Below are 14,568 nucleotides of genomic sequence, written 5' to 3'. Positions count from 1 at the left end.
GAATTTTAATTTCTGTTCTCTTCATTTCTGTTCAAAAGTTTGGGATCAGCAAGATTTTGAATGTTTTTTAAAGAAGTATCATTTGCTCAGCAAGGCTGCATTTATTTGATCAAAAATAGAGGGAAAAAAACTTAATATCGTGAAATATTATTACAATTTAAAACAACAGTTTTCTATTTTATTATACTTTAAAATATAATTTATTCCTGTGACGCAAAGCTGAATTTTCATCATCCATTACTCCAGTCTTCAGTGTCACATGATCCTTCAGAAATCATTCTGATTTATTATCAATGTTGTAATCAGATGTGCTGCTTAATATTTATTTTATTGGAACTTGTGATACTTTTTTAGGATTCTTTGATAAATAAAAAGTTAAAAAGAACAGCATGTTCAAAATGGAAATCTTTTCTAACAATATGTCTTTCCTATCACTTTTTATCAATTTAACACATCCTTACTGAATAAAAGCATTAGTTTCTTTAAATTCTTAAAAAAACAAAAACGAATCCCAAACTTTTGAACAGCAGTGTATATTGCCATGTAGCTTTATAATCTATGAGTTACTGCATGATTTGACAGAGGACTTAAAAATAGTACAAAAATATCAAGAAAAAAAAATCTACACACAAATAGCATGGTGCAAAAGTGCATTTGCTTTCAGTGAGCTTCTAATAATCACCTACAATATACAAATACTTTTTAAACATCAATTCAGACGTCAAAGTCTAAAATGATTTTTTTTAATAAGCACCATGACTTAGGGACTGATAGCAACGTGCCCGGTTCAAATGTTGCATACAGAACAGCTGTACCCGTGGTCTGTAGGATTACAATAACGTCAGTATGAAAAAAAATTACAAACGCTGTCCATTAACAGTCTTTCAAAGTACTGCACTCAGCCAGTGAAATGTCCAGGAGTGTTAGTAGTAGTGCACTCTTCCAATAGTGCCCGTCCCTGTTCCCAGGATGTCCGGCTGTCCATTTCTCCAGATTTCCCTGATGATCCTCTCCCTTTCCTCCAATCGCTGTGCCCGCTCCAGCTCCTCGGCTGAGGTGAACACGTTCCTGCTAAGTGTCCCGTCCGGCGTGATGAGATGGTTACTCATGGGGATCTCTGTGGTGCTGTGCCGGATGGAGGAGTCCAGGCCTCCTGCATCTTCCTCCTCTTCATCATCGCTCTCCTCGTCTTCCTCCTCCTCCTCACTATAGTCTTTCAGCTGTTTTTTCTCCGGCGTGGGGGGCGCCGTAGTGGTCCGAGGCTTGCAGGAAATGCGGATGACCAGGAGGCAGAGAGTGAGCACCAGGCCAAAACAGACGCCGATGACAAAGTAAAGGCCAAAACTCTCTGGATTGGCTGGATAGATAGAAACAAGTCTAGTTTAGTCACTGGAACATATTCATATGAGTTTGCTGTTCTTTTAACCTGAGTTGCATGTTAAACATGGAAAAAGCACTGACCTTTAATGTGAGCATAAGCAGCAATAGCGTTGCTCAAGAAATCCATCTCTTTCCTTTTCACATTCATCCTGGCTTTGTACTGTGTTTTCTAACCTACAGGATAAAAAATGTAAAATACTTTTGATAAAGGTGATTGGTGCTTGTTTTCAGCACATGCTTAAGCGTGACTGCTAAGTGTTTTTTTAGGGCATTGCTAATGTGTTCTGGGTGGTTTCTGACTATCCTAAAAACACTGCAAAATTCATATTTTTGTAATCAGCATTTTTTATTTTTATTTTTTTATTAATTTATTAATTTATTTTGATTTAATTTATTCTAGAAAATCACAAAAAAGAGGCAATTAACAAGATGTAAAATTTTGTTATAGACTAATATTTTTTATAGATCCTTACAGTTCTATTTTTAAGGCAACATTTTTAGAGGTGAAATTAGCTGTATATGTTTAGATTATAAAATAACAGTAAGTTTTCAAATAAAGAATACATTCAAAATTCAAAATTTTTTAATTAAAAAATGTACAAATTAAATCCGCTAATTTTTTATTCTAAAATTTTAAAGGTGAAATTAGCTGTAAATATTTATATTATTTATATTATAAAATTGAGTAAGTTTTCAAATAAAGAATACATTCAAAATTTAAGAAAAAGTTCTAAAATCTAAAATTCCAATAAATTAATAAATAAATGCAAGAATTTCAAAACAAGGCCAAAGGTCATGCTTTAAGGTTTATTCTTTCAGGGGGTTTTATTATTTATTTTTTTTATCAAAAACAGTTTTGTTTTTAAAGGCAACATTTTTAGAGGTAAAATTAGCTGTAAATATTTATATTGTAAAATTACGGGTACGTTTTTAAATAAAGAATAAATTTGACATTTTTAAATAAAAAATGTAAAAATGAATGAATGAATGACTGACTGACTGACTGACTGACTGACTGAATGAATTTCAGGCCAAACAAAAACTAGGCCAAATGCTTCTGTGTTCCAAAAGAAAAAGTAACAGACTAGTCAAGTCATTGAGCTTTTCTTCTCAAATTCTCTGGCACTGTGAAGCACAGCATAGACTAACTATATATATAACTATTCAGTAAAAACATCCTGAAGTCTACAACCCATCCCTGCGAGCTCCTGTTGTGAGGTGGAAAGGTCAGTATTGCCAAGAGCTAGTGGGGCCCATTTCCCTTACAAATCTCCACCTAATGATGTGTAGCCAGTAGTCAGATTCTTTTGTATCTGAATAAAGGACATGATTCAATACTCTTCCCTAATGACGTCCATTCAAATACATCTCCAGTCTTTTCCTTTCCTGCTTTGTTTGCGTCCGTAGTGTATTTCCTCTCTGACTCTTTTCCCTTCTAACTGTGAACTCCCAAGGAAGATTCATATTTCCAAGGACCAACAAATACAGCCACACCCTCGCTCGTATACAGTATGAGGGCAAGAGTTTGAGGTTATATTTATAACCCAAAACAAACATCCTCCCTATGACAATATGACAGGTCTGTGCCTGGTTCTCATCTACATCCACAACGCGTTGCAGGCGCCACAGAAATCGTGGAGAACTGGGGTCATGTGCGTCTGCCGGATCTTGCTACACTTCCTGTGTCCCCCACTCCTCTTTTTTTATCCCATCCACTACAGTCACACAGAACTTCCTGCTGACTTTGGCTTTTCTCACTCACTATTGCTTTCTGTCTGTGACATCATTGCTGTACACATAATGTTTAAGTATGCAAACTCAGTGATTTAAATGGGCTTAAATGACCAAGTAATTACACATTATCAAAGCATTTACAATTTGGCCTTACAAAAATTTACTTTTAAAGGCACAGTTTACCCAAAAACAGACCTATATGACTTTCTTAATTGGAACACAAAAGATGTTAGTTTGAATGTTAACACTACGTACAATGAAAAAATATAGTAACCAGAGGCATTCAAGCACCATAAAAATGGCTCATTTGCTATATTCCAAGTCTTCTGCCATCATATGATAGCTTTGTGTTTAACTGTTTTTCGCTGAAAATCCTAAAATATTTGAAGTACCTCCTTTAATATTCAATAAAAGAAAAAGCCAGTTCTAAAACATCAATTAAAATGTGATCATTGTGAAATTATAAACCGTTATTTTCTAGAATGCAAAAAGCATACCTTCCCCAAAAAAACTAGCCTAGAAATAAATGCATTGAAATTTACCATATAATGCAATCAGTTCCTCCTCATGGTGCACCTCATGGTTTTTTTGAGATGGATCAAGCTTCTCACTCTGGTTATGGCCTTGTGTCCTCAGAATATCTTGGGTCTTCGTCTACACAACGACAAAAGCAAATACACACAGAGAGAGAGAGATGCACACCCTTGTCAGACCACAACACATCTAAAATCACTGAGGCATCTGCAGTGCAAACAAATGTAAGGCGCCAGATTGCGCCGTGCACACAGGAAGTCAGCTTGAGATCTAACAGCCTAAAACAGATTCACATTTCATCTATGAAAATGCAATAAATCATATCCCAGACAGGAATCCACTACATGATGAAGGAGTCGTTCTCAAACTTAGCAGGAGTGAACTGAATTAGAAAATTAAATCACAGCGTGAACCGGCTGAACAGAAGCATCATGAATAAATATTTCAATATTAACCTCTGTGTTCATTTTTGTCAGCTTTCTTCATATGTTACACAGTACTAGCCTAAATTATTCAGTTTGTGCCAGTTATAAAGCTATGCTTCCAGACATCTGAAATATAGCATAGGCAGATGGTGTGAAAAAAATTGCAGAAGCAGGAGGTTTCTTTCAGAGTTGGTTTAGTAAAGCCCCTTTGCTTTGCAGTGCCGATTTGGATCTAGCTGACTCTTGGAAGCTCGTAACGTGTATAGAAACCACAGCCAGAGATCATTACAAATTTTGACCCACATGGCAAACCCAGGAATGACATAGAAGAGAGACAGTATGAACATATTTCACTTGGAAGCTGGATCAAAATGCATGTTCTTGTTGGGTTCCTGTCTGAATTACTGCAGTGGCTGATCCAGAAAGTCTATAACACAGATGCACTAATAAAAATTACAATAATCTAGTTACACAAAAATACACAAAACACCAGAAAATATAGAAATATAAACTTAGTAAAGTAATTATCTCCAAAAAAATGTTCACCCTACTAGCTCTGTTTAACTCTTCACTCACAGCACAGTCACGTCTCAGTGGAGTCTACTGGCAGCTGAAGACAAGTCAATCTAAACACCTATTAACCTGCCATGTTGTTTTGTTTGTGTTTTGTTTTTCCCCTGAGGAGGAAATTATTTGCAGGCCTCCTGCCCTCATGCGATCCCGTCACTCCAACATCAGCGGTTTTCTTTCTCTGACCTCATGTTCTGCTCCAAAGCAGATGTTGCATGCATTTAAACTTGACAAAGCAAAGGGGAAAATACCAATGTATGTTCTGACATCTGGGGACATTAATAAAGCTCGGAGAACATCATTTATTAGTTTGAGCTAACTATAGGCACATGGTCAAAGTTTAAATGTTTAAATGTACAGTTAGGGGCTCTTTCTACCTGATCTGACCCTTAAAAATATCTCTTGTTGGTATCAGTGTTTGTGTTTTGTTTTTCCCCTGAGGAGGAAATTATTTGCAGGCCTCCTGCCCTCATGCGATCCCGTCACTCCAACATCAGCGGTTTTCTTTCTCTGACCTCATGTTCTGCTCCAAAGCAGATGTTGCATGCATTTAAACTTGACAAAGCAAAGAGGAAAATACCAATGTATGTTCTGACATCTGGGGACATTAATAAAGCTCGGAGAACATCATTTATTAGTTTGAGCTAACTATAGGCACATGGTCAAAGTTTAAATGTTTAAATGTACAGTTAGGGGCTCTTTCTACCTGATCTGACCCTTAAAAATATCTCTTGTTGGTGCAACCCCATGTGGTCAGGTTCCTAGAGTCTTACTAAATAATATTTTAACTTGGGAAAAAAACATTAATATTTTATAGTAATGTATCTATTAATATAAATTACAAGTCCAGAGACTGTCATATCTGGTGATAATTCTTGTCTTTTTCACAATAAGACGACCACAGCAGGGCTCTACGCTTACTTTTCTTTTTAGGAGCACTTGTGCTCCTAACTTAAAAAATGTAGGATCATGTTCAAAATGTTAGGAGCACCTTCTAATCAATAATCCAAAATTTTATCAAAAAGTAGCCTTCCCAATACGAGGTGATATTTGACTCCTCTAACTTTATTAAAAGTATGTCATCTTTTGTCAAATTCTTAAAAAATATATACATTATAAGCTTTTTAAAAATTGTGATTAAAACAACAGAATAAGAACAAGTAGAATTGAGTGGCTTGGTGTCCTTTCAGACATTTAATGAGGCTCAGAGGCGGCATGAGTGCAATTAAATCCATAAATTCATGATGAGATTAATGTTTTAAATATAAAATTTTGAATATAGAAATATTAAATGATTTAAATAACTGAAAAGATACTTTAAAATTAAACTAAAACTGCCAGCAGGTGGTGGCAAGTCACTGATTTTATCACATCATTCATTCAATTGATTCATTCGAACGGCTGATTCATTCAGGAATGAAGAAAGTGACTGTCTTTATGAATGGGTAATCATGAATCACTGACTCACTAGATTCATAAAAAAAAAAAAACCTGTTCATTCATAAACGAAACACCATTGTGTCTGAATGGAGATGTGCAGCGGCTCTGCTGTGTCTTTGTTTTAAACTATTTTCGATGACGAAATAGAGCAAAATCAGACAATAGTGTGATAGTCGGACAAAGTCACTTAATATTAACTTCTTGTTTATTGAATTGTATTGTATTAAATCAGTATCACATTTACAAACTCCCTTAAAAATCAATAAAAGCTGTCACTCATCTTAGTTTATCGCGATCTCACATTTATAATCAACAAAGCTCTCTACACTGCGCAATGAATCTCTTATTTACATCCTGTCTACACTTTGCTTATGAAAGGATTCGTGAGATATGTCTGTGATGCATTACTCAACGCTGCAAAAACACGTAGAAACCTTTGAAGCTCCACTGAGCACAATCACAAGTATGATGAAGATGGGGTCAGTCGCACTGGTGCTCCTAAAAAAATGTCATAGTCGCAAGCAGTAGTTTTCAGTCGCAAATGCGACTGAAATGGTCACACTGTAGAGCCCTGCACAGTAGCATTTCCTTCCCCTAGATCAGTCTCCATCTGACAGGAAAAATTGAGACCTAGTGCAAATACCTAAACAGCACCCCCTGATTTATTTCTCTGTTTTTCTCATTAAGTTGTCTGTTCAAATAAAGAGTGTAAGTGGATGATTTGTGTGGGACAAAGTGACAGGCCAAAGATCTCTGGAGCGATTCCTTTTTCTGTTAATTGTTAAACAGAAGCTTCAGTCTTGACCATCGAGGGACACATCGGTCAAAAACAACCTGACTGAACGACTCCCTCATTGTAAAGCACTAAAAAATATCATCACAAAGCATGAACGGAATTTACTCCATGACTTTAAAGGCTATAATTGAATTCACTAATATCAAAAGAAAAACATAATCCGAGCAGCCAGCATAGCCTTTTCGTTCATATGACACCACCAGCCAAAACAAGCAAATGGATATTTTTGATACTAGAAATGTTCTCGGAGCCACTGGAATTTACTGCCACAGTGGTTGAACCACATGTGGTCTTCTTGGCAAAGGGCTCGGTGACTGATACAGAACTTTAAATCTAAATATAATTGGGTTTCTTTGTCTCACTAAACTATTCCCAAACTGTGGACAGGCTGGAGGTGGTCATCTCAATAAACAAACTACTCTTAATGACGACTTTATTCTGTCAGCCTCAGTAGAAAACAACTTTATTATGACTAGACTAGTGTCTGTTCTCCTAAAATGTCCTTTTAAGATGAAAAGTTCACTTCAAAAATTAAGAAAGAAAATGTTTTCCTCTAATCCCATAAACAGCTATGTTGGAAAAAGGAGTGAGGGGAGTAAAACGTGTCCCCGAAAGCACATTTGAAATGCTTTTATCATAATCTTTGCATTTGGCGGAACGCTACAATCCTAACATCCTCATAATCTTGAGTTTTTCCATAAACAACCGTCCAAAAGCATTGTAAAAGTGCTGACTGTGCAATCCCTCAGCCAACACCAAGCCCCTTGGGTCTCATTTTCTCCCATCAGGCAGATTTACCTGAACACCAACCATGTCCAGAATTGTCTCAACAAATCAAAGTTAGAAGCTCAATGTAACTTCCAAAACCTCAAGAGGTGAGGGTAACTGTCCAACTAGTGAACTTGGACACATTTCTACTGGCTGTGTTGCCTGTAAAAATGCTCAGGAGGGTTGCATGGTAAAAGCCTTTGCTACATGAATTATTTTGAGCTCCTTTACAGGCCTGGACCTCACCGTGACATTTCCAAAACAGTGTAGAGTGTCTTTCTTTCTTGTTTCTCTTGACAGAGAATCTAGCAGATTAAGTCGTGTAACTCATTTGGACTGTGTTTCCTGCCAGTAGCTCTTACTGAGGGGGATATTTCATTTGGAGCCAAGTCAGACATGATATATATATATATATATATATATATATATATATATATTCATATGAAGCAGGTCACCTCATGGGATCTTAGCCATATACTACTATAAATAAATTAAATAAACAATTAAATTAATTGTATTATTTTAGTGGGTTCCCTCATGTGGACAGACATGCTCTGAGATCACATGTCCAGCTGCATAAAAAAAGTTTGTGAAATTATCTTTTCATTTACATAAACAAATGGACTGAAAAGTGAAGTAATAATGAAGGTTAAGTAGGCTAATGAAGTCAGCTTAATGCTAATATTTACATAAGATGCAATTTTATGTCATGACTCATGGCAGTGGAATTACAACACAGACGAACTGTATACATACTTCAAAGTACTTCCCCATCATCAACAAAGTCCTGTACATACATTCAGTGCATAGTGTCAGTATATGAATTGGGACTCAATTCAAAACTTCAATAATGCTACTAAAAGTTAAAAGCCTTTCTTCTTATGTTGGGTGTTTGGTACCATTCAATGATCTTAATATAACAGAGGGTGTATTTGCCAGCCTGGGGTGTCAGTGGGGGTTGTGTGGCTGAAGGCTATGCTTTTGGGTGTTAATGTGGACCAGATGTCTGTCTCAATGGAGCCAAAGAGCCTCACTAGTTTTCTATGCAAATGCAGAGTAGAAAAACACTTCTTTTAATAATGTGTGCTTCATGTGCCCTGATCTTTGGCTCCAATCCACTTCTAGGGTCACCAGGGCCAAAACACTCTATATGGGAATATGGGAATGGATGAGAGTGCAACACAGTCTCTAAAACCCCAAAATAAAAGCAATTAACACTTGTTTTAGTTTTAAATCCCTAATGAGACCTATAATGAAAATGAGAGCGAGAGTTATTTGGATTTAATTAATCACGTGCATCTGCAGTCTTGTTCCTGCTTGTTTGGGTTTGGTGTAAAAAGCACAGAAAGTTTGTGGGTGATGGGACAACTAACCCTCAGGTGATCCCAGCTCTAAAGCTCCACAAATAGCACAATGTTCTCATCTGCAGATCGATCTGAGCCTGGAGGCCTTTGGAGATCCCAAGAAACATGTTGGATCCATTATGCAGACCCTCTGATTACTGTACGACACAAAGCATGTGGTCCATCTTTCCCATGGATGGGTGGGCATTGTTAACCCCATACTGGCCACAGAGCTTTATTAAAGCATTAACATAGCACAAATATTCAGGTTTGTGAGAGCAAACAGATCAAAGAAAGCTGTGATTGGCTAAGGTATTTAGGAGTAACCAATCACTGATCAGGATTCTGATACTTTTCTTATTTGTTTTTTTATTAAGTTCTATTACATACTTTTCCCTCTGTTTTTTTAAGAAAGCTAAATTTTCAGCAGCCATTACTCATCTTTAGTGACACATGTTCCTTCAGAAATCATTCTTACAGGCTGATCTTGTGCTAAAAAAAACATTTATTATTAGCAATGTTGAAAACGTATATATATATATATATATAGTAACTTGACTGAGTGTGTGTTAATGCATGTACAGTAAAATAGAGAGCAAGTATGTGTGAGATGTGGGTTGTTTGGTAAGGATACAGTAATTGAGCTGTTTCTAACCTAATTGCTACAATCATTCATGCACAATTTTAGTTTAACGCTGACTAAACAGCTCCGTCTACAGTTTAGAGGGTGCAAGTGTGTGTATGCGTGTGTTTGTGCGTGTGGGAGTGTGTGTGACATCAGTGGTTAAATACTTTTTGGCAGGGCGGCCGTGTTTAAAATAGACTGCTTTTGCTGCTAGATGCAATAATGTGATAGCACAGCCCATCTGAAAGAGCGCTCGCCCCTCCATCTCTCATGCACGTTTTGCTAAATCCTCTTTATCGTTGGTGGAGTCTTATTTATTAATAAAGACATTGTTTTTATTTTATTCTAAAAATACAAGTGTCCTTTAGTGTGTGTGTGTTAAGTCTGTAGTAAGTACAGTATAATTAGCTTTATTTAAAAAGAACAAGTAAAAAAAATATATATATATATATATTTACTTGATTTATATGTACAAAAGAACAGAAAAAAAGAGCAGCATACAAAGAATGAATGATGTTTAACTTAAACACACCCATGTTCAATCTCATTCAAAGGGATTTACTAATTCCCTTTAACTTTAATATTGCTCCATTAAACAAGACTGACACTCTCAATGCATTTGTAAATCAAGCCAATGGCATTAACTGAGCATTTTGTGCTATATTATCTGGGGTTTGCTCTTTTGTTGAATTTAGGGATTTATTCTCTCAATCAAAATCCACAAGCTCATAAAAACAGAGATGTGGAGAGAAAGAATGTTGGGGACGCATTTAAAAGCACAGACTGACATAGTCATTAAACTTTTCAAATCTTCAGAACAAAAGGAGTGTCAGTGTAAATATTCCTCTGAATCAAACAAACTTAGATAAGGCATAGCGAAGCCCTTCCCTGTCTTCAAAGCAGTCATTTGAGAGTTGATACATTTGAGAGCCAATGAGAGTGTGCAGAATTAAGCATATATATCAAAATGTAGTCATTTTCAGAACCTCTGAGACAAATTCAGAGAGTAAAAGTGCACATCAGTGATTGATGCCACTGATACTTGTGACCAAATGTCATTGACATCAAATCTCAACACATCTAATGGTGCCATATTCTTTGGAGTGTTACAAGCTCTTGTTGCATAAAGAAGATCTGTAAAGTTGCAAAGACTAAAGTCTCAAATCCAAAGGGATATTCTTTATAAAAAGAGTCTTTCTTTAAAAAAAAAAGAGTCAGCCTACCTAACCTAAAACATACCTACGTCACTATGTGGGAAGATTTGCATAACGCCGCCCAAATGTTCACGCAAAGAAAGAAGGTGTAACTTTTATTCTCGCTGTAGTATTGTTGTTACCGCCGCCATGTAGTGAAGGCGCTGCGTGTTTCGTTGTGAAAGCGAAACTACTTTGTTTGGTCTTCCAAAAGAGGACGATATCTGCTTCGTCATGCCTGGAGCTGATCCGTGCTGGTTACTGAAGAAATACTATAACTTTGCGCTGTGGATCGCCGGATCGGCTTTCACCGTGGACGAAGCGGAGTCCAGCCCAGGGTCGTCACATGTGGTTGCCACAAGCCTCCTTCGTCGAATCCGCCGGCCACGCTGTTCTCAAGCCCACCGCCTCTGCTCACTCTAGCCCTCCGGCCGTTCCTCACTCTAAGCCGCCGCTGCTCAATCTAGGCCCAATCACAGCACACCTTGCTTTTCAGACCGATGAGCTTCGTAAAAGTCGACGCGTTTCAGAAGGCGAGGCATAGAGGAGAAACGATAATGTACAATATGTGGAAAATAATGTGTTTTTTTAACCTTAAACCGCATAAACACATTTCATTACACCAAATACACAAAATAATGTTCTTTTTAGCAACATCATATGACCCCTTTAAGAGTGGAAGGGAATATCATAAGTGAATATAATAATAATAAATGTGGTATTTTGGTTTGTTTGGTCTGATACATTTTGGTCTCACACAAAAATATTGTATTACTTTCGAGCTGCTCATTGCACAAAACTTAAGAAGATTTGCAATGCAATATAATATGTATATAATATTAACATAATATCAAGTCATAGGATGATTACTTAGTCAGCACTATATTTTGTGAGTACGTGGGTTGCTGTAGTCATCATCACAAAAATGTGGATACAGCAGGATTTACAAATGCATTTAGATTAGAGACTGACCTCTGACCTTCCCTAAATCGACAGACTATATTATCTACCAGCACTAAAGAAGATAAGGTGACTCACTGATCAACAGTAGAGAGCGTCAGTGGAAGAAAGCAGATGCTCAGAGCAGGGTTGAACGGATTTGAACACAAGTCAGCCATCTCTAAACAAAAAGCAGCTGTGAGTTTTGCACATCTCTCCATCGGGATATAAATCAAAACTAACACTGCATGCCAAAACGAACAAAGACTTTAACAATCAGCTGCTCAAAGGTGCGAGACTTTGAATAGATTTTCATGTCAAAGGTAAATTTAAAACATTAACCAAAACATTACAGCTGCAGCTCTGGCCCTAATACAAACTCAGTTATATTAGGGATGCTTCTGTCCAGAACTTGGATCAAACTCTCATATAGGAAAACATTTATACACACACATGCTTCATGCGGTGCAATCTAAAATAACTTCCATCTGTAAAGATGATATCTCTGATTGGTGGATTCATAATCATAACCAGGACATGATTCATGAGCATATGAGTCAACAAATTCATAGAGATGTGACATGTGCCAGAGCTCTATATTTACAACACTCAGCATCACATTCATGTAATAAATAAATAAATAAAATGCATTTTAGTTGTATAAATCAAAAATCAAAATATACATAAAATATCAAAGTATAAAAAAATATTCATTTTCTGTAAAAGCAAAATTGCTTAAGTTATTAGGATGTAACATTCTTTAAAAAATAATTCTGGTTTTACACAGTCTTACAAAGTGAGGTTTATGCTCAAAACAAGAACCTTGATAATACAAAAATAAACTTAATTCAAGACATGTTTTCAGAAAAAAATACTATTGTGCCTCTCAAGAAAATACATCTTGGGTTAAGGATGTTTATATATCTTTACTGAAATGCAAAATAGAAATGCAGTGCAGAACATCACAGAACATTTCTTATATCTTATCAATTTTCACAGAGTGCAACCAGTTTACTAAAGTTATATCAAGTAATAGCTATCACTAAATATGGCATGACGAAAGGTCAGAAACTTACCTCACAGAAATCTCACATTTCTTCTCCTACAGCATCACACACTTCATCAGACTTCTTGGGAAGTTTAGTCCAGAACTGACGGCATCAATACGTTGCAGCCCAAACTGAGAAGGGTCTTCACAGTCCTGTCCAATGACTGCTCAGCTGCGTATTCGAGTTTGTATTACAAGCAGCCGCGTGTTCACTCCCTTTCAGCCGTTCGCTACAAGCAGCAGGAAAAGCTGTCCCAGAGTCCTCACACGCAGAAGGGAGAAAGACGTGGAAAGCGAGTGAGGTAGAGGGAGTAAAGGGGAAAAAAGTGGTACAGCCTTAAATGGGCAGGGTTTGGGAAAGAAAAAAGGGGAGGGAGAAGGGGTCTTTCCACTGTTGTTAAGGAAACAGCCATTGAAAAGCCAACTCCAGACCAATTAACTAAGATTTTCCACACTGAATAAAACATGGAAGAACAGAAGAATGAAAGAGCCTTTGAGAGAATCACTGACTGAACAGGGAGTGTTTGCCTCAGTTTGGGGAAGCTACATGCTAATCATAATTGAAAGCAGTTCACAGTACAGAACTACACTACACTGAATCTACTGTTTGGAAAGAGTGGTTAGCTACTTCAAGCAGCTATCAAAAAGTTGTTAACTACACTGAAATAGACAGCCTCGCTTTTATTTGTATTTTTTTGGTTAAGATACTTTCCAACCATTATTTGGTGCTATGTCACTTAACATAACACAACAAAATCGAAACTTAGTGTGTTACTTTGTTTGACTAAATGGCTAGTTTTTATGTAATACACAAAACTAGCCATCTGAGGTAAGTAAAAGCCATTAGTTGGTATAGGAGCAATGGCCATGTCCCTCAAACTGACAAATAACTGCTAAATAAGAAAATGTCATCTAAGATAACATTGTGGAAATTGTGGGGTCAGTAAGTTTTTTTATAAAGGATTTTATTCAGCAAGGAAGCATTAAAATGATCAAAAGTGACAGTAAAGACATTTGCAATGTTACAAAAGATTTCTTTAGTAATTTTGACATTTTTATTTTTACTTTCTATTCATCAAAGAATCCTGAAAAAAAATACAGTTTCAAAAATCAGCATATATGATTTCTGAAGTGACAATAACTAAAGAAATAGCTGCCAAAAATCCTAGATTTACCATCACAGTAATAAATACAATTTTAGAATATAATAAAACAATTTGTACAAATATTTCACATTATTACAGTTTTTGCTGTTTTGGTTCAAATACAGCTTTGGTGACTAGAGACATCTTTTAAAAACAAAAACATCATTGACCATATTTTCAGGAGTGTTTGGACTCGGCCTTGAGTCTCGACTGGTTATAGAAAATATGGTCTTTAAATCAGACATGAGACTGAGTCCGGTTTTGTTAGACTCATTTACTACAACACTGTCTATAAGCAGCACTCCCATTTTCTTCAGAAAACTTAATAAATCTAGTTATTATTGTTATCTGCCAGACACATTTGCATCATATCTGTTGACGTAATAGGCAACATAAATGATGTTTGTCCAATTCAATCATTTTCACCTCTCCTCCCACTTTTAGAGAAGATCCAGTGGTCTTTACCAGAGCTCTCCGTCCCCTATGACATCCTGCCTGGATCTCCACACAGCTGGCAGATATCCACCTGTCCCACGGGCTGATTTACACTCCGCTGCAGCGGCTCTTCAAAGCCAGTAGGGAGCATGGGGGAGCAAAACTGGAGACAGACCAGTAGGTTGGACCCGTT

At 36.7% G+C, this 14,568-nt stretch overlaps 1 protein-coding gene across 1 annotated transcript; it reads right to left on the bottom strand.

Moving 5' to 3' along the window:
* Positions 1–519: 519 nt before the first annotated feature.
* On the bottom strand, positions 520–13,116 carry eva1ba (eva-1 homolog Ba (C. elegans)). Its single transcript, XM_016276606.1, has 4 exons — positions 12,824–13,116; positions 3,657–3,768; positions 1,462–1,554; positions 520–1,357 (listed from the first exon to the last, which is right to left on the bottom strand). The coding sequence occupies exons 3-4, from the start codon at positions 1,526–1,528 to the stop codon at positions 924–926; spliced, it is 501 nt and encodes a 166-aa protein (XP_016132092.1). The 5' UTR covers positions 1,529–1,554; positions 3,657–3,768; positions 12,824–13,116; the 3' UTR covers positions 520–923.
* Between the last annotated feature and the right edge of the window lie 1,452 nt (positions 13,117–14,568).

Source organism: Sinocyclocheilus grahami, unplaced genomic scaffold, assembly GCF_001515645.1.
Source record: "Sinocyclocheilus grahami isolate Dianchi unplaced genomic scaffold, SAMN03320097.WGS_v1.1 scaffold104.1, whole genome shotgun sequence".
Lineage (NCBI taxonomy): Eukaryota > Metazoa > Chordata > Actinopteri > Cypriniformes > Cyprinidae > Sinocyclocheilus > Sinocyclocheilus grahami.
The sequence above is the reverse complement of the archived record's forward strand: the minus strand, read 5'-3'. Positions and strand labels throughout refer to the sequence as shown.